Below are 26,701 nucleotides of genomic sequence, written 5' to 3'. Positions count from 1 at the left end.
ATTTATCTCTCTTTATCTGTTTGCTTGACCTCTTCAAAGAACATGAATAAATTCGTAAGACAGAATTTTCCTCTGTTTATTATTATTATTATTATTATTATTATTATTATTATTATTATTATTATTATTAACAACTATATAAGTGGTGATTTTTTATCCAAGTGAACATTAATTATCTTATTTCTTAGTTTCTACGCATTTGTCTAGTAGTGACTTTGAAGTCTGTAGTGCTTCGGATCTCATTTTAAAAATTGACATCACATTTTTGTTATGTTTTGAAATATGAAAAATGTTTTTTAAATGAGAGATTTTCAATTACTTTAATTCACTGAGTGTTTTTATTCAGCTGCTCTGTCCTTATTCCTTCCACATTCTGAGCTGCAGAACATCAAGTATAGTATCTTCAGTAATTGATCTGAGCTGAACTGAAGCAAACAAATCATGCACTAAACGTTGAAAAAAGTTCAAGGCTTTTGTGATTATGCTGTGCTCCAGTGAACCAAGCATGAATGAACAGCAATGGGAGGGCTTTAAGCTGGCAAAGGTCCCCTACCTCTCTTGGAAATTAGTAAGCACCCCTTCCCTGTATGACTGAACTGCAGAATAAACTCTTTTTTCTTGAGCAGCTAAGCTCCACCCTGAGCCACTGGTAGTTTTATCAGTTGGGTGTGGAGTGCAACCAGTGCAGATACCCACAAAGTGGTCTTACAGCTCACATCAGCTTTTTCCACTTTTGAAGTATTATACTCCATGAAGTAGCAGTTTATGAAAATCTCAATAGTCTCTTAGTAAGGATATTAGAAATGCATTTGCATGTACCCCAATTATATCAGGAAGGCTGACAGACCAGATGCGTCCCATCACCACCACAAAAGAACTCCAGCCCTAGCTAGCATGACAGTATTAACTGTGATACTGTATACAGTTTTCCTGTTTGCTCTTTTGTGAAGGGAATAATTTGTTTTCCATGAATTGAAAGCGCAACATTAATAGGATTTTATTCATACCTAGTTGAAGTAAAAGTTCATTCCAGAGAAAAAATGTATGGCAATATCTGGGATTTCTTTGACAGTCTTGACATGTGCCCATCGCTGCATTACTGTCATTATTTCTTTCTGCCTGTCTGACAAAGCAATATGTTTGCTTCAGCACAGAGTAGTTTAAATTTCCATTGTCAGTGAACAACAGATTTCTTCTGATGAATCCCAGTGTATGATGAGCATGGCCAACTGACAGATCACAAAACCCTCACCTGGGAAAACTGATAACTGGATTTAAACAGAATTGCAAAGCATTGCTTGCTATAAGAGTTAACCATTCTGTGACCTAAAAGGGCTGTGGGCTGTGTTGGCGTCAATAAATGGTTCTACTGTTGCAACAGACTGCTCTTTTGAAAGCTTTCTTGTAGATAAATACCATTCCAATCTTGTGAAGTTTGAGCAATTTCCATTTCTTGCCTGGCAAATATAAATGCTAATCTGACACACATAACTGCACAGTAAATAGTTCTGGCAGTGACTGGCATCTGTATTGTTCTTCTGATGTTTCTTATCTTGTAGGACTCTGAAAACAAATGTTTTCAAAATGGAAATGCAAATCCATTTATAAAGAATACATGGTTTTAACCAATTCACTATCATTCTTAATGACCATCTTTTCCCTATTTCAGTATTTTGGTATTTTATATGTAGTATCAATGTATTAAACAAATATACAGTAGAAACTTTGATCCTTTCTCCAAGAAAAAAAATTCTTCGAGTTAGACAGCTAAGCATTCACTCAGCCCTCGGGTTGTAAGATTCTGCTGTCCAAACAAGAAGGCCACCAAGGAATGTTCTTTAAATGTGTGAAATGGATAGTGTCTGAAAGCTGTAACCTGTTTTTCATTAGTTTATGAATTGAGTATCAGCTCTCATTGACTTTTCTCTGCAGTGTGAAGTAATTTAGAAGGTTAAGCTACTGCTTAATTAGATTAACTACGCTTAATATAAAATGTAGGCCTCACGGAGGTCTGGGTTTAAAAAAAAATCGTTGTTTCTTCCTTAAATTTCCATTGCAGCTCCCATTAAATTCCAATGAATCCAGTGAAAGCTGAATTGAATCTTCCAGCACTATAAAAAGTGATACAGCAGGAGACACCTGTGTATGTCTGAATTAATGACACTTTTTTGTTTTGTTTTTATTGTTGTGATTGCAAATAACTACTTGAAGTGGAATATTATGAGACTATGCTGGAATTAACAGTCTCTCAGTGTGCTGTAATACTTTTGAAATACTCACTAATTGTTAGTTAGGATGATCTAGATGCTTTATTTCTTACTAGGGTTGAATGCTGCATAATGCAATAATTTTAGGGATTTTTTTTTGGTCTAGTTTACTTACTTGCTTTTTCTTTTAGTGTATCTTTAGATCCTGTGAAAGAGAAATTTTTTGTTTTCATATTAAAGTGTTAGGTAAATTGCTGTTGCTGCAGTTGTCTTATCGAAGTCAATGGGATTGTGGAGACTGCTTATATAAATAAAGGATGCTGGCAAACCTTACTTTTACACAAAAAAGTATAAACTTTTGTACAACTCTAGCATTAACCAAATAAGATAGGTGAATATGTCAGTAACGTGTGCACAAGTTGCATGCTTCTCTGTATTTGGTTCAGCATGTTGTCCAGAGTGGAAGATATCAGACTTTGCTAGAGTTCAAAGTTGAAGAAGTATAATCTAGGTTCATCGTGTTGGAGTTAGTGCCTACATATGCCCCACAGATGAATATAACTCAGATATTCCCGTGAGTCACTTCTTTATTACTTTGGTAAATTATATTGGTGATAGAAGAGGAAATTGCTTAAATCAAGTCTCATGAGAAAGAGTTAAAGAAAACCTACTATGACCAATAAGAGCTGAGTTCGGATTTGTAAGACCAAGTACAGCATGAAAAGGTTTATTGCCGGCGATATACATATTCCCTGGAAACAGTGTGACCAGTTTAGGTCATCACATTAGTAATTTTGAATGTTACAAATTCTCTTGCTATTAATGTGCTTACTAGTTTTATACTGATGTTTAAATAACTGGATAGAGATTTAACAGTCTTTCTAACTTTGTTAAAAAATAAAACCTGTTTTTAATTACCATTTATACTGTTTGCATGAATGAAATAGTTTTGTCAGAACTTTGTCAACTCCCATTCTTATGCTTTATTATAATTACATATCAGAGAGTACAGGTGAAGAAACATGACAAAGAAACAATAATCCTTAGACTCTGGAGTGGTTGATTATGTACAGAATATGGCAGTTCTGTTTGCTACTTACACATTCATGATATACTGCATGAATATCCATCGTCATTGTCTCATCAGTTTACTTGTTTCAGAGGTACAACATGAAATAGGATTGGAAGTCAGTAAAATAGTGACAAAACTCATTTCGGATGATGCAATATGTCATTTAGATGTTTTAAATTACAGAGTAGTGAGTTAGGAACAGGAAGAAGGATTTCAGAAAGCAGTGGCAATTTGTTTGGCCTCCTCAAAATGTTAAATGTATTTGTTTCCTTTTCGATGGCTTCATTTGTGGAGGCTGTGTACTGAAAAAAATATTACTATACTGGAACTGGCTCTCCAGAGAAGTGGTCACAGTACCAAACCTGACAGAGTTCAAGAAGCGTTTGGATAATGCTCTCAGGCACATGGTGCGATGCTTGGGGATTGTCCTGTGCAGAGCTAAGAGCTGGACTCAATGATCCTTGTGGATCCCTTCCAACTCAACATATTCTGTGATTCTATGATATTGTCTAACAGCTCCTTTGCAGATAAAAGAATATGTTTTTTATGACTTGAACTTGCAAATGCTTGATTACTGCATTGAAGTCAGTCGAAATACAGCAGAGGTTAATTTTGTTTGTTCAGCATAATATAAATACACTTTGTTGCACTCCTTTTTCCTTGCAGAAATAAGGTGATGACTCATCAGGCTTGAACTACCAGTTTGCATTATGCTGTTCTCTGTATTGAAAAGAAAGTATAGAAAAGATTAATGGGAATGAAGGCAGTAATTGATTTCCTTTTGAGAATTTTCACAAAAAATGTAATGTTACTCTGGAACTGCAAACCCACGATCAGAGGTTGCTGAGCAACCTTGCATTACTTTATTTGACAGGGACATGAACTTGCCAATTGCTGCAATGCCACATTAGGCAAAGCTCACAGTGAAACTGGGGTTGCAGTTATTAATGCCCATCATTGTACTTGAGTGGTAACATTTCATGTGACAGATGTGGCAATGGGTTCCTTCACCATTTCCCTCCAAATGTTTTAGGTTCATATATCTCTTGGAAAATGAAACCTGCAGTTCATAAAACCCTGCCCCCTACCACTCCCTGTGCAATAATTAAGGACCTTATGTTCATTAATTTTTAGCTACTTTTTAAAATATTGTTCTAATAATCATAACGTGTTTATCAGTCATAGAGAAAAGGTGGATGAAACCCTTACGGACCCTGAAAGAAAGTTTCAAGTACTATAGTGAGATTTTTTTCCAATTTAATGTTTGAACAATCAACACATATCTTCAGCTTCTCACATTTTATTCATTCTTAGCATCACTGAGGGCATATTTGTATGCTCTCATCTCCAGGGAAGGGTTATCACATAGCAGATGTTCAGAGGGTGCTAATGCGCAGCACACCTCAGGTTCAAGGAGGGCTGCCAGCTCTTTGTCTTCCCATAAAGACTGATGCATGTTCTTCTCGGAGCTGCAACGAGGAAGGGTAAGGGCCAAGCTCAAGCCCTGCTTTCATCATAATTTTTGGAAGGAATATGTATTTACTGTAGTCTGCTGTTACCTGTGAGGTGTAAGGAACAGTTCTCTTCACTGCTTGTCTATGTAGAACTCAAAACATCATTTTTACCTGAACTTTATTCAGACAACTTTTCCTTGGCTTTATTCACCTGGGATTTATGTTTTTTATGATTTGGCTTCAGTATGCTTTTTTTCCCCTGCACTTTTTGAAGTAGCATTGTTTTTAGTGAAATATGATCAAAATGTCTTTTTATTTGAAGAAAATCAGTTAACCTCTCCCACCTTTTAGAACTCAGTAAGGCAGAAAGTAATTTCAACAACAACAGGATTTATACAAATATATAATATATAAAAGGTTCCACAATCCTCTTTGGAAGGATTGTTCATCCTATATAGCAGGAAATTTATTAAAGTTTATTAAATTTATTAATAAATGAGTGTAATTTAGTGTGTGTTAGAATAAAGCTATGATACAGTTCAAATGTATATATTTTAATATCTAAATTAATCTTACCTCCTAGTTTGTACTAAAACTTAGTTGTGGCTTAGTTGAACTTGACAAAACTTTTGGTGTTTTTTTTTAATGATGTAAAACACTTTATGTTGCTATTTGCTATTTCGTTGTTAGGTTTTTTTTGCTTTATTTCTCCAAGTAATTCCACATGTTAAATAAGTTTACTGACAGAGCTCTAAAGGTACTGTAATGTCAAAAAGCAGAATTTCATTTGACAATATTTGTTTTAAAATACACCTCTACAAAGTAACCTTTATGCAGAAGGTAGGATGTAGGAAGCTTTTACCAATTTACATCAACTTTTTGAAAGTTATAGGTCAGTTAGGAGTTTCGGGGGAAACTTAACCGGTTTTATATTGCTAAATATATTTTATAATATATTTTTAATAAAACATTTATCTATTTAGAGAAGTAGAATTTTGATATTGAAAAACATGTTAGAATAAATCTAACTAGGAATTTACAATTCTAAATTTAAATTTAGATTTTAATTTTAATTATAGTTTAGAATTGAGACTATAAATATGTTTAGATTATACTCTGGAATGCAGTAGAAAGCCTTGAAAAGAAAAACTGTGAGAAAAACTATTTTTATAGAGGCAATCCAAAATGAAATATAACAACTCAAATGTTAAGTGTTTCCACTGCAAATTGAAATTTTTTTTGACATTCTTTTTAAACTGTGTTTTTACTTAGTTTAGCTACAGTAGTATTTTCTAATAATTTTAAAGCTTCCTAACATATAGATAAAAATTCAAATTCATATTAAAATTGTCAAAGTGACTGTGAAAAAAACTTTTATATTGAATTAGAATGATATCAAGAATTATAGTCAATGTCAGAATATACTGACAAAGGCACATGAAAATTTAAAGGCTGAAGTTTATTTTTCGATTGAAAGAGTTATTGTGCTACTTTATTTTAAAAGCAAAATACAGCAGCATGTAAGCAACAGCAGTGACATTATCTGAAAGAACATAATGCAGAGCTACTTTATTTTAGTGGCTGTTATTAATTTTTGACATTAGCTGTTTAAAAAACCAAACTGTACTTTTGTAGCTCAAAGTAGATGTCCAGACAAAATTTCTCCATGCAAATAACTGAAACATAAATGAAAAATACAAAAGTCTGGAGTGGTGTATTTTAATTCAGTGAGGTGATATGCTTTTCTTCCTATTTAAACAGGAGAGGGAATGTCAATGGTTAAGTGATAAACCGTTAGCATGTTTCTACAATGTTGAAGAGATGCAAACTGATTTGTTTCTGTGAAAATGTTGATGCTTCTGCTGTAATAGCCGTGTATTTTTTAAATTTATTTGCCTGTTTTGGAGTTTTGTTTGTTTTTCAGTGTTTGGGTGGTTCAAAAGGGAACCTCATTTTTCCAGCTGAACTATCCTGTCCTCCAGACCAAAGGTTTACTAAACTGAGCAAGAACTCTTGATTACAGTATAGGGTTTTTTTCTGTCCAGGAAACTCAAAAAATGCTTCAGGAAGGAGAAGTGTTTTTAAGACCAAGCTCAGCTTGTTCAGTGTCACTATTCAGGAACAGCAACATCAGTTCCCTTTAAAACAAACTTGAAGTGAAAAGAATGTGGGGGAAGCAAAGATGTGAACTGGCAAGTTAGGCTGTTCCTACCTTGAGCACATACAGAGATGTCTTCACAGTTTGAGCTGTTGAATTTTTATTAGGTAATTCAGCTTAAAAAATGGGTGAAAATGGGTTACTTGGGCATTTAAGCATAGCTGGAATTCAAGCTTATAGTGTAGTCTGGGTTGTGTCTGCAGTGACAATGTGTGTTCACTCCCACAGCATCTTCTTTCTGCTGTTGGTTTGAATTGTTCTACTTAAATAACTGTGGACACTGTATCCCATCTGGTAGATATTCGTCTAACATACAGATTCAGACACTCTCTAATACGGAGTCTAAACATTATTATTTTGTCTTTTAGACTGTTAATCAGAGCAGTATTATCTTTACCACTGCAGTTCAAGATGACCATAGCGTTCAGTAGGTGGTTTCAGCTTTTTTTTTTAATGTTATTTTTTTTTTTAATGCCTGTAGTAATCCAGGCAACAGTTTTAACTCATACAGCGTAGTGTAGGATATCAGCCCAACAGGTGGGTAGCAGACAGCCCAAATATTTGGATAGAGGCCTTGTCTCTTTCAGCCTTTAGATTTCAGGCTGAAAAAAGTCGGGAGGGCCTGTGCTTATCTCCCCTAAATATTCCATAAATCAATTTTAGTGAGAGCCACAAATTGTCTAAAAGTGAAAGAGGTTCAATCTTTCACTTCAATGAGGTGAACATCTGTGGGAAAACCTTCCTGTTACTTCTTGTGAATGACATACAGTAGGTGAAATTCCCCATTATTATGAAAAAAACCCCAAACAACAAAACCATAAAAAAGCTTTCAGTCTGAGCTTTTATTTGGGAGAGAAAGAGCCCCCATCTCAGTCTGCAGCTCAGATGAGGGAGCAGCTCTGTGGTTGTCCTTATGGTGGTTGCTCTTCCAACCTCAGTGTGCTGGTGACCCAACAGTAGGGTTTTGGACAAGAAAGCTGAAGGTTGGGAAGGTGTTGTCACTGTGGAAAAAAATCCACCCCAGTACACAGTTTGCTTCTTACAATACAAATCAAGTTTAGGTTCCACATCTTGAATGAATGTGCTCTTTACAGATAGGAGTGCTTTAATTTGAGTAGGTCAGTGAACAGCTAATAACCTCTACAGTGTTTCCTTGCCCATAAATGCTGAGATGAGAACCCTGAATTGAAGAGTCTTAGTGCTTAAGTCTGGAGGGACACAAGAAGGAAAGGAGTGGCAGTTTTCTGTAGTATCAGTGTGAACCTCTCTATACTTACGGATAACAAGGGGCCAACAGGGATCAGTAAAGGCTGTGGGCTCACTTTGTGAGATTTCCCATTTAAATTTTAAGTGCTCCTTGCATTTGGTCTTGTTAAACCTTATGAGATTCCCATAGGCCCAATTTTCAAGCTTGTTCTGGTCCCTCTGGATGGCATCTGGTCCCTAATGTGTCAACCGCAGCTTGGTGTCACCCAGGCTGTTCCGTGATTCTATGAAAATGTTAAAAATGTTGTCACATTATGCAGAGTACACCAGAAATGATAATTCAGAGAAAAATGAAAATGCTTCAATCTGAAGAAATTTAAAAGTTTGAAATAGAGTTGAAGTGATTTTGTTAAAATGAGATGATAATAGTAAACCTGATAAACTTTCTTCATGTTTTTGATATTTTCTTCTGACAGGGACTGTAGCAGTTTGGAAATTTTTGCAAGACAGGAAGGATCATATCTTCAGCCCCATGTGAAATACATCGATCCGCCAATTTATAGTGTTTTATGTTCCAGGTCTGCACAGGGTGTTTCTGCACCACTTTGGCTCTTCTAGTGCTTTACAGAGTTCAGAACCAAATTTGGAGCTGATCTGTCTTCCTTTCTGAAATCCATTTAGAACCAAAGTTATTAAAGACTGGAGAAACAGGGATCCAATTCGCTGAATCAGCAACATATTGTTTTCCATTCAGCCCACTGGGAGAAGATCACTTTGCAGCTAGATGTTTAGAACATGTCTCTTAAAAAAAAAAAGCTAAGAAGCATCTCTTAGGTTCCTTCACAGTAGCTGGAGCAACTTTCCTATTCATGTTCAGCTGCACAGAAGTTTCAGCTGTATTTTCAGAGCTTAGTCACATATGTTAGTTTGGTGATCACATAAATACATTTGAAGTATATTTAATAGTTAGCTTTAGCATTTGTGTTTTTCTACAGAGTTCATGAGGACACAATGCAGATGTAGATGAGTTAATTCAGCACTTATGTACTAAATTATCTTAATATTACCTTAGACTATAAAAGAATATATGGGATAAATGTTTTTCAAGAATAAGCTCAGAAAGTTTGGCTCTTGTTTTGTATATCTTTAAAATTCAAAGATTTTCTCACCTTTAAATAGAAAATTAACGTGAATATGTGGATGCTTTGGTTTTCTGCGATGCCACTTTGATATTGTAGCATTGTTACTTCCAGAAATTATTTCATCCTTGAATAAATACAGTATAGTGCAACTAAAACGTATATATAGATCTCTTTAAAATGTTCAGTTATGAATATTACTTCTAAAGAGATTAATTCTCACCTACCCCTGCTGTCCATTCTTCTTACTTTTGGCCAGGCAATATTTCCCTGTTTCTTTTTAAAGACTGGATCTGTCCTGCAAATTAAAAAGGAGGTTAAAAAGATTTCCCAAGGATGGAAGTGTTAAATTGCCATCAGTTTCTAGTAATATTAGAATAGTTAGCTCAGGATTCTGGTGTTTCTGTCTTTGCATTGCTTTTCTCTGAGAGTGCCTCTAGGACCTGGGAGTTAAAAGTATAAAAAACAATTTAACAAGAACATACCTAATGATAAGTTTTATTGTGCTGTAGTTCCGTGGTTTAACTCTTCCCCTAGTGGTCCAAGGATTTGGAAGGTCTAAGTAAATTCCCACTAAGTGAAAAGAAGGCAACAAAATTTTTCATAATGCTAGTGTAACTTTACTGTGAGAGGCACAGTGAATATGAATTAGATTTCATTTAAAAAAATTGAGATCCTTTTAATTCCTTGACAGTTATGAGCTAAAGCTGTAAATCTCACAATTTTAAATAACCACTGCTAGTATTAATAATTGTTATTATCTAAAACTCTGGTGCTTGGAAGACATGGCATTGCAATTACCACATGAAATTCCCAGGGCTTAATTCTATCTCCTCAGCTCAAGATCTCAGAGGAGTACAGCTGACAAGGATGACAAAGCCTCATGCTGTCCTGTTTGGGCTGGAAGGTAGAACACACAGATCCCTCCAGTCTCTTCTAGTAGAAGCTAAACTGTAGGACCTCCAGAAGTGCAATTAGGTCATCTCCTAAGTTTGCTGTTTTGGGTGCCCTCAGAGTGGTCAGCTAGGGCTAGCCTTCGGTAAATAACTAGAAAAATAAACCCCTCTAACTAATGCAGTTTTCCCCATTAGGCAAATTGATTTAAATTGTTGAGATTTTCTGTCAGTGTTTCTTAATAGTATACTTTGATATTGTCTCAAGATTTTTGTTTTCTAATATTCTAAAAGTATATTCTTGGAATTTTTCACTAAGTTATTTCCAGTTCTCTTTGAGTCTTTACTCTTGAACTTTCAAGTTTCCTACATGTGTGTTCTTATAGATGCAAATTCAGAATACTGTGGGATTTTTTAAGATTAAAGTTTCCAAGTGTTGCTCCATCCTCTCTGGTGATTCCATTAATCTCTATTTACAAAACCAAGCCTGTTTCCTGAGGTCACTTTGAGTTTCAACTTGAAATGACAGTAAGCTCGATTTCTCCCTTTTTTACTCATGATTGAGGAACCTGAAACTAAATTATTAAATGTCATACAAGATTTGCAGTGCAATAGTAGGGCAAATTCCAAATTATTTGGAAAGACATTCTCCCAAAGATGGTGAGACTGAATGTTTGTTTTTACTTGAGTGAAGCTGAAGTTTCAAATTATGCATGTTTAGATAGTAATGACTCTGAAAGGAAAATTTCTTTTTCAAATTGTGAAGGCCATCCTAGTTTAACATTTATGTTGCTACTGTGTACGGAAGGGATGAATAAAAAGCATTTTTATTGTACCATTGTGAAATTGTGAAATTTGCTATTTTGCATTAATTGATTTTGTACCTCAAGTGAGTTATTATCCTATGAAGTTATCATTTCCATCTTTCTTTCTTTTACTTCTTTTTTGCCTGCATTTGGTAGAAAGAGAAATATATTCTTGTCGGATAGTCTGATGCTGTGAATATCCTTTTAATAATTTAATTATATAAATAACCAAATGTAGTCTATCTTACAGTAGATTTCCTTAAGCAAACTAGCTGAAATGCTTTTTAATAACCCTATAACCATTTGGTGATTGAAATACTTGGCATTTGAGGACAGTTTGGATATAGATTGATATAGAATTACTTAAAGTACTGCATATAAATTAAACATTAAAAAGGTAGATACAGCCAGACTAAGCAGCTCAGTTATAATCTTTGGTTATGCAGTTACTGCCTGAAGGATACTCCATCTATTTCATATCGTATGTCTTTCTTTTGAAAGATGATCAGTGGGTTCAAGTAACATTTCAGCACACAGGAAATTGCATAATTTATAGACTTTAAGAAATGAAAAACAGAAAACCAGTTTTCATAAATTAAGTCTCCTTATCCTTTTTTCTTCCCTACTCTTACAGATTGGAACACTGAAGGATTACTACCACTTCTACCATAGTAAAACAATTAAAAGGTCAGTTCTCTCAAGTAGAGGTACCCACAGCTTCATTTCAATGGAACCAAAGGTAAGAAACTCCACACATGTGTCTGAGGAAAAAGCCTTTGCATTTTTTATATGAAATATTATCCCAGAGGACATTCATCTGAACGGCATACAGCATTACAAGAATTGACACACTATCTGTTTTCTAAGGTTCTGCTTCTCATTAAAACAAAGTGAAGACAATACCATGCTATTAAGTATGTACTGTTCTTGGAACATGAGGTCCAACATTATTCCTGGATGAGTACAGGAATTTTGTTAATGCACTAATCACTGTGCTGTGCCCCTCTGCAAAACCACATGCATAACATTTATGTCTACAGATCCCCTTCTGTAAAACAACCAGCTTTCAAAATGAAAATGAGCAATGTGGGATGGTACAATGTTTGAGGGAAGTTTCTCTTGCTTTTTTTTGGTCTTTTTTCTAGACTTGCTTATGAGGGATTAAGAAGAATACTCTATTCTGTGGTCCTTTTGGTAGTTCCCGCTGTTCTTAATTTTGAGATCTGTTGGAAAAATAGTGCCATTTCTTTGTAGTATACACTATAATAGGTAACTGTCAACATAATGTAATTACTGATTTATACTTAAGTATGATATCCTCCTGTATCTTTATTCAAGACACACTTTGGTTTTAGTCCTTTAATTTCAATGATTAGTAGCTTCGTCACTAACTGTAGAATTGGATTTCCTCTGGTTTTCTTTCAGAAAGGAAGTTTGGTGAAGATCTGATTAGCTTTTTTTATGCTGTTCATGCAATGCAGTTTTGCCAACAACCCCCCAAGCCAGTAGTGTGGTCATAACAGAGTCAAGCTTTTTTAAAGTTATTGTATGATGACTGTTGTCTGTGAAGGATTTGTCAGGTTTTACTTGACAAATAATTTAGGAGAAGTAAAAGTTACCAGTAAAAGAGTTTGAAGACTCTACAAGTTGAGCATCATATAGGAATATTTCTGCAGTCTGGAAAGCTGTATTCAGAGCTGAAGTTCCTCTTGAGGATGGGACAAGACTAGGAAAGTGCTATGTTGACAAGGCTACGTTCACTTCTGTGTTAAGGCTGAACTGCTTTACCCTTAAGAGCACCAGTAGCTCTGCTGAGCAGTGTATATTGGGGATTAGTTAGAAAATGATCAGGACCTAAATCTCTGTTCCCATCAGTACTGATGCCCACCATTCAACCAACAAGCACTGCACACAGAATAGGTGAAAATGTGAAAGGAAGGGAAAGTGTTCACATCTGTGTCAGTCCATGCTCTTTCTGTGTACACAGAGTGGGAGAGATTTACACACAAATGCACAAGTTCACGTGAATGTACCACCATAAACTTTGGTGTTAAACCCAGCTTCCAGATACCACTTCTGCACCGCTGGCAGAGCCAAGACTACTTTGGCAAGAATAGTAAGAGACTCTAAGGCACAGCAGAAAGTCAGAATTATAGTTTATTTTCCAGTGCTTTCCATATTACACCATTTAGACTTGTCCCCATATGTGCTACTGCTGGTATGGAACTTCTGAATTTCTGAATCATTGTTACATATCACTTTAATATTGAGAAGCTCTGGTGAGGGTCATGTTAATGATTCTCTACCCAGAGAGAAACCAACAGTCTAATACCTAGATCTGCCAGAAAGTGTTTGTGCTTCACTTTGTGACTGGATCCCTGAACCTGAGCTTGAGAACTCTTGTATGGCTGCAGACATGTCAATATATGGACATGCATTTGTAACATGAGACCACTTTGTCCTCAGCGTGTATAACATTTAATGATTATTAAAGCAGAATGGCAATTAATTGTATTATATAAGCTGGTCCTTTTAAAATAAAAGGTTTAATATTAAATAAGGCACATTGCATTGCTGTGAGAATTTGAAAGGACCATCACTACTGTATTTATGAGTATGATGGTATCTAATGCCAATATTTGCAGCAGATTAGATAACGTGTGTATTTGTGAACAAAGAAACGCTGAGCTTTGTTTATTTTCCACATAATTTAATGGTAGTTTACTTAATGCTTAAAATCATCTCTCTGTAGCATGCACTTAACTTGTTCTGTGCTTGCTTCAGACCTGGATCACTAATTTGCTTCTTTATAAAATTTTAAATGATGGAATTCTTATTGAATGGCAATTTATTATGTAAACAGCTGGCATATAATGGAAGAACCATTATGAAATTTGGTATTTCTAAGCAATTTGCATGGCTAGTGTTTGATTTCATTGTGTGAATGCACAATGAAAGATGTAGAAGTAATAGAAAATCTTGCTATCGTAGATTTCAATTAATGAATTGCTTTGAAGATCTTTCTTTTGGAAAAGCCTCTTGACACTATTATAAAAACTATGAATAGATCCAACGGAACAAAATAATTGGACATGGCACTTAGTACTGTGGTCTAGTTGACAAGGTGGTGATTGGTCAAAGGTTGGGCTTGATGATATTGGAGGTATTTACCATCCTTTATGATTCTGTGATAAACTTAAGACATGTGAATTACAGATTTTGATAATTTCCTCAGCATTAACCTGTATTAAGTACATACCATCTGTATTTAGATGAAAAGATAAAGGATATGCAGTATAACACAATTTTGTCCATTATCTCCATTATCATCCACATCCTTGCCTAGAAATGCTATGTTTTCTTCTAAAAATATAAAGAATTAAGTTTTTTTAGGAAGAAATGCCCAAGTGAGGTTTTAATTTCCTTAACATAGATTGTAATGCAGAAAATTTGAAACATTGCTTTATCTACATCATCTTTTCTAGACCAGTGTATAGTTATGTGGTGTTTCTTATGTGTTGATAGGGAAGCAGAAGTGAAAGAAGTCTGTGGATTCGAAGGAGAGATCAGTACTATGCATCAAAGCTAATAATTGAATGAAATCTATTACAGAGGTTTCTGGTCTCTCCAGCTCATGTGCTGTTTGTAGTTGGCCTTGGGCAGGGGTCAGTGAAAGCACCATACCATGAATTGAGAGCCTTTTTTAGCTCCATAGGGTTTGCTCTGCAGAGTTATTTTGGTGATGCTACAATGCATGAAACAATGGGAGCAGGAGCTCAAAGGAAGTGAGAAGAATCAGTCCATAGCTGAAAGGTATCATGAAGCTCTAATTCAACTATTAATTAGTTGAGTGTATTGCTGGTAGGGCCTGTATTGAAAGCAGAGTATTACGGCACTTCCAGGGGTGGAAATAAGGAGCTGAGGTGTGCATCTGGGTTTGCTGCTGTGGTGAAATAGAGTCACAAAGTTAGAAATATTGCAAACAAAGATTGAAAACACAGTCTGAAAGTCAGACTTTACATAAATAGAAAGCATAAGGAAAATCAGGTGGAGCTCTTGTGTTAGTGAAGAGTTTGCAATTCTGATGAAATGTGAGTTGGAGTGCCTAGGCATGACAATAGTACATGGAATTTAAATGGACAGCATATCTGAGAAAGCTGTCTTTTTATACTGAACTGTTACATAAGATGAATTTTAGTGACAAGCTGTGATAATGAATTTGTGACTCATATGGTAAAAAATATCCCACAGAATAAGTATTAATCATAGAAGACAACAATTCTTAAGGTAATAAAAGGCAGCTTTAAGAGGGATAATATAGTCAAACAGATATACTAAAGTTTGTTCCATTTTGCTTATGAGATCCCCAGTGTTTTACATCTCAATGGAGATCTGAAAAAGACGTGGACCATAGTGATTCTCAGAAATGTAGAATTAATAATTTGTATTCCTGTAAAGTGTCACATTTATCAATTTTGCAGCATTAGTGTTTGTTTATCAATCTCTACTAAGATGGCAGCTCATATTTTTTCATTTTAATTAATTTCAGGTAGGTTTATTTGGGGTTTGAACTATTGATGGGTCAGGTTCATTCATCTTTGAGAAATATAAAGATTTCAACCAAAATAAGAGGTAAAGCTGCCTAATTTTAGGAAGATACTCTGCTGGAGCATGATTTTGCAGAAGTGTCATACCTTTGTCAGCTCTTCTCCCAGGATCAGAATACCTGGGAAAACAATACTCCAGATATTTGCATGTTATCCAACCTGAACTCACCACACACAGAGCAGATCAGTATGACGTGGTGATAAAAAAATGTTAGAACGGGGAAGGAAAGGAAGGAAGTCTTAACCTTTGCGATAACAAGCTGAACAGAACTCTTGATAGCAGCATGTAAAATGTTGGCAAGCATATCTTTGATTACATCAAATGATCTGAGTTGTCTTCAGGGCATAGGAAAGTAATGGCAAATCCTGTCCTTATTACTGGTAGGACAGTTGTGTTCTTGAGAGAGTGGAGGGGAGCAGAATTAAAGCAGCCATGAGTAACCTAGGGCTTCTAAAAGCCAGCACCATGGACTTGAAGCTTAGAGAAATTCAGATGAGAATGTTGTTATTTGTAAGATTGTGTTTCATATTGGCAATGCTATGTGTTTAGTTGTTAAAGCTTAGTGAACAAGAACATTTTATTACCCAAATAACTCAACAGTTAAACAGTGGGATCAGGTGAGTTACTGATGTCTTTGTAGGTAGCCCTAACATATACAAGCACACAGGGGACCAAGGGTCAATACAATGCTACTTGGTTGCAGAATAATAGGAACTGTCATGCTGTTTTCATGTTCAGAGTTTGACTGGAGGTTTAAGTTAGTTATTAAATAATGCACCTCAGGAAGTCTTCCATCATCCCCATATCACCATTGGCCAGTCAGAGCTCAAACAGCAGTTTAATTGTCTAGGCAGCCTCATCTCCTCGGATGGTAAAATTGACGGAGAGATAGACAACAGGTTAGCAAAGGCATATAGTGCTTTCAGAAAACTCCATAAAAGAGTACTGCGTAATAAACACTTGAAGAAAAGTACAGAGATCAGTGTTTACAGAGCCATAGTGCTGTCTACTCCTTTATATGGTTCCGAATCACGGGTCATCTACCGCCACCACCTGCAACTCCTAGAACGCTTCCATCAACGGTGTCTCTGAACAATCCTAAACATCCACTGGTCAGATTATATGACCAACACATCTGTTCTAGAACAAACAGCAGTCACAAGTATTGAGGCCGTGTTTGCTGAGAACACAGCTGCGTTGGGCAGGACACGTCTCGAGGATGAAGGACCACCGCCTCCCTTGCTCTATGGTGAACTTGCCACTGGCTGCTGCAAGAGAGGAGCCCCGAAGGAAAGATACAAAAAGACTCCCTGAAACAACATCTCAGCCTTGGCCATATTGATCTTCATCACTGGTCTACTCTGGCCTCCAATCGGGAGGTCTGGAGACACACCATCTATAACGCTGCTGATGCTTTTGAGAAAGCACGCAGGATCACTCTTGGGGAGAAAAGACAACGCAGAAAGAATCGTGTCTTGCAGAGCATATCACCTAAGGAGTCTTTCTGCTGTGCCTTTTGCAATCGGACATGTCTATCTCATTATTGGCCTTATTAGCCACCAGCGTGCTTGTAACAAATGTGGATAGAGCCTTCCCAAATCTTCATTTGCGAAGCCTAGCCATGATGATGATGATTTACTACTGTGGACCCTTTATTTAATTGCCTCAAAAAGCTTTAGTTGAGCAATCCTTCCATCTTTAACTTAGTAAAAATCAGAAATAAGACTTGCTATTTCCAAGGAGCCTGTTACTGGGTGAGTTAGAACATGAACTGAATTGCAATGAATGAGAGGGGATAGCAACATCTCCCTATGTCACCTGCCTCTGAATTATTAATTTCATGTAAACATGAGCAGACAGTCCTACAACTTGGGGTTTTTTTTCCATGGCTTTTTGAAATATGAAGTTGCTGTTCACTGACAAAGAAGTCTGGTAGATCCTGTTGTAATTAGACATTAATAAAGCTTTTATTCTTCAGAAACTAACCTGTCTCATTAGTGTGACAATTAATTTTATTAAATATTTCTACCGATTGTTGATAAATGAAGAGAAATTACCTTTATGTGACAAAATTTGGTGACTGAAGATCTCTTATTTCCTCTTACAGAAGCACTGGATTTGACCAGCACAGAAAAAAGGGAAGGCTGCATATATTTACGTGATATTGGCTTTTCATCTTTAAGTTACAGTTCACCCGAGGTTCAGCATGAAACTGGTTTCGTATCCACCACACACTGTTCCATGTACAGAAAAGGAACACCAAATTTTAGGTTGCTATCCTTCAGAACAATTAGAAGTTTCACCCTACTTTCTGAAGTGTTTTGGGTATTGGGTTGGTGCAGAACCTACCTGGAGTGCAGCATCCAACTCTAGAACCCTCAGTGCAGGAAGGACATAGCCTTGTTGAAGCAAGTCCAGAGAAGGACCACAAAGACTGAGGGCTGGAGTACCTCTTCTGTGAGGAAAGACTGAGAGTTGAGTTCTTTGTCCAGGAGAAGAGAAGACTCCAGGGAGACTTTATTGCAACTTTCAGTACTTATAGGGGATCAGTAAGAAAAATTGGGACAAATGTTTAGCTGGGCCTGTAGCTATAGGTCGGGAGGCAATGGTTTTAAACTAAAAGAGGGTTGATTCTGATTAGTTATAAAGAAGAAATTTTTTGCAATGAGGATGGTGAAACCCTGGAACGGGTTGCCCAGAGGTGGTGGGTGACCCACCAAATTTTGACACATAATGGTAATTTCTCTTCATTTATCTACAATAGGTAGAAATATTTAATGAAGTTAATTGTCACACTAATGAGACAGGCTAATTTCTGAAGAATAAAAGCTTTGTTAATGTCTGATTCTTTTACTATATAATGTGATAACTGACTTTGCTGTTAGAACTTAAAGAAACAAAAAATAATCACTGAAGCTTCCTAGTGGAATAACCTTTTGATATTTTCTACTAAACACAGCAAAATGACCAGTAGGAATTCAATGTAATATAATTTTAGAAAAGAGAAATGTTCAATGTTGGGAAATATGGAAGTTTTTCTTGATATATATTTGTATTTGATTTCCCTTTAATCATGACTATCCCAGTTGTTGGCATCTGCCTCAAAGGGGTTTTGTCCCTCAATATATCTAATTGCAGGTGCTTTAAAAAGAAATATTAAATTAGATTCCAGTTTCAGGTTGCCAAGTCATTTTACAGGTCTCCTTGGCAATGACAATGTCATTGTTAACTTTTGGAAGAGAATTGGAAAATTTTTTGAGATGTTTTAGCTGGCTCACTTCCTAATTAGTGTAGTGAATGAGGACCATTCCCCCCTCCCAAAAAAAAAAACAAAACCAAACATTATTCTGCGGGATTATGGTCTTTAGCTATTTTCACAGTATTATTTTCTTAAGATGGTAAAGCAATTATCAAGGAAATTGAAAGACCACAGGATGGCAAGGAGTTGTGTCAGGATTTTGATCAGGCTTTTTTTTTTTGGGAAAAAACCTTCAGTGCCTCAGCCTTTTTATGAATTTTTTGCAACATCACAGAAACCCAGTGTCAGACCAGCTGTTAAATATTCCATTCCTGCTCTCAGCAGTCTTTAGGGATTGTGGTAGAGCTACTGTTATGGTCTCTAGACTTCATGGTCAATGAGGAAGATGTCAACTGACTCTAAAGTGGCAGGCAAGGAATCAGCCATCTCAGAGAAGTGGCTAAAACTTTCTGAGACGACAGTATTCAAAATTAGGCATTGGGTTCCTTTTTGTTTAATGTATTGAAATAATGAGAACAAGGAGGAAAAAAACTCTGTCCATATATTGCTTCATCAGAGGACACGTCAGCATCGCAACCATGGAGTTAAAGTTTGGAGAAATTATTTGGGCTCCATGCGCTCCAGTATGGTGCAGCACACTGTGAGAGTCTTCAGCTGGCAATTGCTTTGAGCAGGGACTAGTAGAGATTGTATCTACTTTGGTTGAGAGTGCAAAAGGTACACGTGGCATGTTGAATGGCTAACTTAATTAGGCATCACTGGGTTCAGCTTGTGTACCTTGAGTTAGAATGGTTTGGGTTGGAAGGGACCTGAAAGATCACCTAGTTCTAGCTCCAGTTTAGAGTTATCTAAATCCTTTCTGAAGTCTTTTCATTCTGCGATAATATTTTCTCTGCGCTTCTCTGTCAGAATGCTTTCTTGCTTAATGGCACACCTGTCTGGCTGGCTCTCCCTGTGCAAGCTGGGAATGCTCATTCTCACTCAAAGTGAGACCAAAGGGACATACAGTGTGTGTGCAGGCAGATCACATAGACTCGTGCAGCTTTGTTTTGCAAGTGCAAATGGTATTTAAAAAGACCCAAACAAACAACAACAAAACTAAACTCAAGGAAAAGCCATTTGCAACCTAAAAAGAAAAGGGTGTTACATTCCTCTCACAGTTCAGGAGCTGCTCAGCCTTAACAATGACAAAAGCACTTTAGGTAGATTTATGTGTGGGAAATTTAAGCCCATAAAATTACAATTTCATCATAGCAGTTATAAATATGTAAAAGCCGAGGGTTGTAAAGAAAAGCTCTTGACAGTCTTTAGTCTTTCGGTGCTAGTAGGTGTTAATATTTCAGTTTCTTTACAGTTCTAGTAAAGCAGTACATACTCCTATGTTTTTTAGCAGCAAAGTGGGTTTACAGGGGAAAAATGATAGGATGACTAAATTTTTTAAAAAATAAGGAGAATTAGTCCTTTAATTTTTGATCTGTATTCTAAGAACAGCAGAAGACAGCGGCCCTGACAGCTGCAGTGGTGTTGTGTTATGCTAAGTGTGCTTCAGCTGTAGTTGGAGTCAGTTTGTAAATTGGTGGTTTGGCTACTGGGCTATAAAATTGCTGGATGTTAGAAAGAGTCAGAAGAGGAGCAGCTGAAGAGATCCTAGTTTTGAACCATGGAAAGATGCACCGTTCTGGTGCCAAATGTCAGAATATCAGCAGGGAAAGATTGAAAGAAAATATATTTTGGATAGGCGCATCTTTGAACTGACTGTCTACAAATGCAACAGAACAGGTTCTATACATGATTTCCTGAGGAGATCCAGCTTCCTCTGATGCTGATGATATTGGTTGTAGTGCAGGATGTTAATAAAAAAAAGGATTAAAGTTCCTTTTTTTTTTAATGCTTTTGCATTTGGAAAACATTCTGGCAGTAATGTGTGTTTCTGACTTAATGCTCAAGATTTTTCTGCATCTGTCTGCCTGCTTCTACAGGCAAGACAATCATGTTTAATTTCAGTGGTTGTTGTCTCACCCAACTGTTCTAAATGGTGGACAGCAAGAAATCATGAACTGCATAGATAAGATAAGGCAGGAACAGGGAGCTGGAAAGACATCCCTCCCCAAAACAAAGCAAAAAAAAGAATCTCCCCACTACCCAACTTTTTTGTGTAAAAACCTCCTTTCTCTTGCAATCATTTTAAAAGCCAATGCCACTGGAAAGCCAGTAATCATCCTTGGCTGATCTGTTACACTCCAGCAGTTTTAATGGCTCAGAGGAGGTGCCAGGCACCTACATCCTGTTCACAGCTGTGCTGCTTGAATGTGTGCAGCCTTCATCATACAGCTTTGCTCCTTCCTGCTTCTGACACCTGCAAAATGTTGACAATGCTGACACTTGAATAAAAACTTCTGCAAATGGCAAATGCACAACAAGTGCTATGTATTTTATTCTGTGGAATTGTATTTCTCTTGTTATCATTTTACGAAGCATTTTACGAATACAAGCAACATTTTAGTAGAATAAAACACTCATTTTAAATCCATATAATCCACTTAAAGCAGTCATATCCATTGGTGTGTTTACTGTTGCTTACATAAGCTGTGTTTAACCTACATTATTGTTTGATATTATTTTTCCTGGTTTTTTTTTTTACTTTGAGGAGGAATAAATGCTGTCACTCGCATTGACACTGAAGTTCTAAATAAACATAAAGGCCAGAATATTGGTTTATCTGTACTTTTGTAAAGGATACAAATTAAAAATTTCTTATTGAGTGAGTTTACCAAACTGAGACTCAATCTCCTGTATCATCCGTAGATGTTATAACAATTTTGTGTGATTGTATAATAAAACCAGAATTTCCAGATTCTAAAAGTTTTTCTGTTTTCCAGGCTGTTCTTAAGAAACTATTCTCCAAATTACCATTCTCAATACACTCATAGTCTGTAAAATCAAAAGGAAACATTATGATCATACAGTCAAACCATCTTTGACTAGATGTCACATGGCTCATCAGAATTAATTCCTATTTGGTGCAGAGCATAGGTTTTAGAAGTTTTCCAGTTTTGATTAAAACTCTGCCGACAATGCAAAGTATCCAGAAGGTTTTAGGATGTTCTGTTTTTGCTCTATGTGATGTTATTTAGCTTCAACTTTCAACCATTTCACATTGCTGTAACTGTTTGTGAGTCTTAAGAATACTCCTGTTTAGCAGTTTGATGACCTGCAAATGTGTTTGGACACTGTGACCTAAAAGGCTTCCCTTTTCTCAGCTAGGAACACATCTTAATACCACTTCCTTGTGGATCTGTTTTTCTCTTCTTTTTGTCATATTTGGGCTTATTTCTTGAGTCCTTGCTGTATCCCTTGACTTTGATGCAGGAAGCTAGCAGTAGATTTGCAGCGCTGCTGAGGGTAAATGTGTGGTAAATTTACATGTCATTTTATGAGCCCAAATGCACTGTAATGAGGTAGTCTGAAGAAGACATTTGGGTAATTTGGTATTGTCGCCACTGCGAGAGACTGAGATTTCTTACCATCTCTTTTGACTTTCACACTGTCCTGGCAAATAGTGGAAATGCAGTCAGGTGATTAGAGCTGTTGTGTGATGCTAATATATGTTTGTTATTCCACCATTGTCCAGTTTTGTATTTCAGCCCTTCTATTGGGATAAAGGAACTGCATGAATGTTTAGAAATACAATAATAATACTAACAGGAAACCATTGCAATTTTTGAAACTCCTGAAATGTCTTCCCTGGTGAAAACAGACATCTTCTACAGCATCTCATATTCTATCCAACAAAGCTTAAGTTTGTATACTTTAGAAGATACATGTTTGCACATTTGGTTTGTCTTGGTTTGGAAAAAAGTGGTTTTATAAGGACAGAGTATTCATAGACAGTAATCATATGAAGAATCACATTTATGTGAAGCCATTTTGAAGCCCTTTTATCCCAACAGAAGACAAAAAGTAGAAATAGTTGATAAAGATTGCTATTGAATCATATTGAAGCATAGATGGCAGAAATTTTGTCAAGTCTGTAGAGACCACGCTGCAACCCTGTAAGTGGTCTGATTGGAGACTGAAAAGCTTTAGTATATGCAGTTTAAAAATCTATGCTGTAAATGATAGCCATGGATATAAAAATCTTTATTTTCTTTTTCTTAATTTATAATATTACAAGTGTTGTATATTATGAATCCATAACAGAATGACTGTACTTGACACATTTCAAATGTCAGAATGTGCACAGGGGCCATCCCAAAGTTGCAAAATGGAAGTGTTGCCCTTGTTTCAGCTGGGGCTTTAAAATAAATAAACCCAGTAACTAGCAGGTTCATTAATCAAGCATCACTCCAGCCTTTTTGTTGTCTGATTTGTGGAGATTGAGACATAAGGCCTCCTTGGAAGCAGTGTCAGCATTTTGCGGGGTATGAAAATAGTGCTTCAGTTGGAAAAATATTTGACTTTATTCAGCCTCCTGAATGTAGGAAAAGAAACTTCAGTCCTTTTTCATTTGACTGGGGGTTGGACTGCAATGTTTCCTTAGGCTGGTTGTATGCGTCTTTCACAGTTTATTTTAAATGTTACTGATAATGATGTTTAAGAGTTACAATAATCAATGTTTTAATAGCAGATAACTTTGCTGATAGCTGCAAGGCTGGAGTTCAGTAGAGAAAGAGCCAGCTTGTTCCAGAGGTGACAATGCTGACAATTATCCTCTATTGATTTGAAGTGATAGATCAGAGACAAACTGTCATCATGGCTAGGCTTCGCGAATGAAGATTCAGAGACAAACACACTGGCCACGAAAGTGTGGTGCTCCCCAGTGCTCAGTATCGGGGTCAGCCCTGTTTATTATCTTCATTAACAATCTGGACGAGTACTGAGTGCACCCTCAGCAAATTTGCAGATGATGGCAAGTTGGGTAGGAGTGTTGATCTGCTGGAGGGTAGGAGGGTGCTGCAGAGGGATCTGGACAGGCTGGATCAGTAGGTCGAGGCCAATGATATCAGATTCAATAAGGCAAAGTACCAGGTCCTGCCCTTGGCTTACAACAACCCCATATAGGCTGGGAAAGGAATGGCTGGAAAGCTGAGTGGCGTAAAAGGACCTGGCAGTGCTGGTCGACAGTGGCTGAATGTAAGTCATCAGTGTGCCTAGGTGGCCAAAAAGGCCAGTGACATCACTGGCTTGTATCAGAAATAGTGTGGCCAGCAGGACCAGAGCGGTGATTGTCCCCCTGTACTCGGCACTGGGGAGGCTGCATCTTGAGTTCTTTGTGTGGTTCTAGGCCCCTCACCTCAAGGACAAGAAAGACATTGAGGTGCTGGAGCAAGTCCAGAGATGAGCAATAAGGCTGGTGAAGGATCTAGAGAGCAGGTCATATGAGGAGCTGCTGAGGGAGCTGGGGATGCAGAAAAAGAGGCTCAGGGTAGACCTTATTCTTCTCTACAGCTGCCTGAAGGAAGGTTGTAGGAAGGTGGGAATCCGTCTTTTCTCTCTGATAACAAGTAAGAGAATGAGAGAAAATGGCCTCAAGTTGTGTCTGGGGAGGTTTAGATTACATATTCAGAGGTTTTTTTTCCCAGAAGGGGCTGTAAAGCATTGGAACAGAACTGGAAGTGGTGGAGTCACTATCTCTGGAGCTGTTGAAAAAACCTGTGGATATGGCATTTGAGGCTGGTTTAATGATGAACATGGTGGTGGTGCTAGATTGATGGTTGACTTGATGGTCTCAAGGGTCTCTTCCAACATTAATGATTCTATCATTCTAAGTAAGAGTAATTGTTAAGTTGTACTACAAAGGTATCTGAAATGCCAGAGAACTAGTGAAATTGGGCGATGTAAAATATGCCACTGATACTTCCATAAAATGTAAAATCCAATAGAACACCGGTCAGTGAAGAGACTACTGAGGAGATGCATTTACTTTGCTAACTCCAGTATACCACTGTTCAATGTTATATATCACTTAATTATAAATTAACACATGCAGATGTCTGAAGGACTTAAATGATTTATGACGAGCTATAGGACTAGTGTAAGGAAAGAAAAAAATTCCATCCAAAATTTCTAAAATTTTTTAATAGATATACTAATTGCTATGGTAAAATAAGCAAGAGACCCAAGATATTTCAGCTGCTAAATGTTATACTCCAAAGCTATTTAAGTTTAGAGAGCTTAAAGTTTTATCCTCTAGTGGACATTGAATCAGCCTTTCAGTATATTAAGAAGATGCAATTTTAGGCCTAAGTTAGATGGAGTTGTGACATATCAGTTTACGTTCAGAGTGATATTAACAGTAATCCTCATGGTATATTGAAATTCAAGATTATAGTATTGCAGGACTAGATATTACTAGATACTAACATTGTGTTCAATGGTGTAAGCAGAACTTTAGGTACTGTGCCAAACAGACCTATGAATAAGAGATCTCTTTTTAAATTGTGTTCAGAATTATGAGTTTGTAGCTCTTGTTACAAGGTGAGTTATTTGACCTGTGGCTAAAAATTATAAACTATCTTGTATAAACGTAGGAGTTGCTTTTAAGCTCATGCAGTAGAGACTTTTGCTCACTATTTCGAGGCTGAGTAATTTTAGAAACTGAACCAGAACATCTGAGCTGGTTAGGGCACTTCAGATATGAGGAAGGGAAAAATCCTCAGCTGCTTGAGACATGCTTTGCCTGTGACAGCTGGGGCTGGTGCTGCTGGAAGCCACCAGCCGGGAGCCCAAGTTCCCTGAAACTTGTTCTCAGCTCTGCCACAAAGCTGCTGTGATTTTCATCCTGTAGTTTTGAGCTGCTCTATGGTCTGATGTGGTGCAACGCACAAGAAGGGAGGAGGTTGGGCAGAGGCAGTGGCCATGTTCACTCATTACGTACTTCAGTCGTAGCTGTGAATAGAAAACCTGTCAAAACTACCCCAAGAAGAGAAAATATGGATCCTTTTGCCTTTCATTGTTCCCTGTTTTTCCAGTCAGACATGAATCCTGGCCTGCAACAGATACACTGAGCTTTAGAATTTTAGTGTGATGCTTGCCCTCCCCAGCAGCTCTGGCTGCTAATAAACTGCCGTGGGACAGAGGCTCTGTATCTTCATCACTAGCCATGCTGTTCCCTTTTCACAACTTACTCCTCTACAGTTTTACTCCTAAAGGATGAAGAAGAATTTGTTGCCACACAGTTTTAGGCTGATATGTATGGATTTATGCGATGAGCTCTGAGCTCTAGGGGTAGGAAGACTGCAGTGGAAAGACAAAGGGTATTTCCATTATATTAAAATCCACAGCTGTAGACTATACTACCTCATGGATGTGGAACTATACTGCTACTGCTACAATTCATCGCAATTATATAACAAAGCAGATAGAAACAACTGAACTCATATCAGGACTGACTGGCTTTTTTGTGGCTATAAGGTGGAAAAATGTACATTGAGTTTCAGCTTTTCTCCATGGGTGACACTGTGGTAGCTTGCCCTTCTGTTGTGCAAGATGTGTGTCTTTGGGCTTAAGTGGTAATTTCAAGGATTCTCTGCTGCCTTCTTTCCTCTTCTGCTTTTCTGTTTTCTGCTCAGCCTGTATTAACATCTGTTTCTTTTTTTATCTTGCTTTTTTTCAGAATGTGTAGCATAATTATGACAACTGCTTTGATTGTGGATTGTCATTGATCCTTGCTGAAGAAGCACTTTGTCAGTCAGCAAAAATGCATCACATAGCACTGCTGGAGTCCCTGACTTTTTATCCAACTTTAGAACCCTACATTTGTGAAATGGTATCTGCAATTAATTTTCCCTACTCTTGACCTATGTCAACATCTACTTTACCCAACTGTCTTCATCTGTTTTTATGATGCAAACTGGCTGTTGCTATTATCAGTCAAATAATACTGATAGGTTAAGAAAA

General features: G+C 37.0%; 1 protein-coding gene across 5 annotated transcripts in view; it reads left to right on the top strand.

The window, feature by feature from the left end:
• The window catches only part of PCSK5 (proprotein convertase subtilisin/kexin type 5), a 250,123-nt gene that overhangs the window by 10,453 nt on the left and 212,969 nt on the right, over window positions 1-26,701 (top strand). For 3 of the 5 annotated variants that reach the window (XM_032675833.1, XM_032675836.1, XM_032675837.1), the window contains exon 2: window positions 11,570-11,674. In XM_032675833.1, the coding sequence (XP_032531724.1) occupies window positions 11,570-11,674 (105 nt within the window). Of the gene's footprint in view, window positions 1-11,569; window positions 11,675-26,449; window positions 26,571-26,701 lie in introns of those variants that run through there. The other 2 variants (XM_032675835.1, XM_032675834.1) reach the window with 2 other exon arrangements.

This window comes from Chiroxiphia lanceolata, chromosome Z (genome assembly GCF_009829145.1).
Source record: "Chiroxiphia lanceolata isolate bChiLan1 chromosome Z, bChiLan1.pri, whole genome shotgun sequence".
Taxonomy (NCBI): domain Eukaryota; kingdom Metazoa; phylum Chordata; class Aves; order Passeriformes; family Pipridae; genus Chiroxiphia; species Chiroxiphia lanceolata.
The sequence above is the reverse complement of the archived record's forward strand: the minus strand, read 5'-3'. Positions and strand labels throughout refer to the sequence as shown.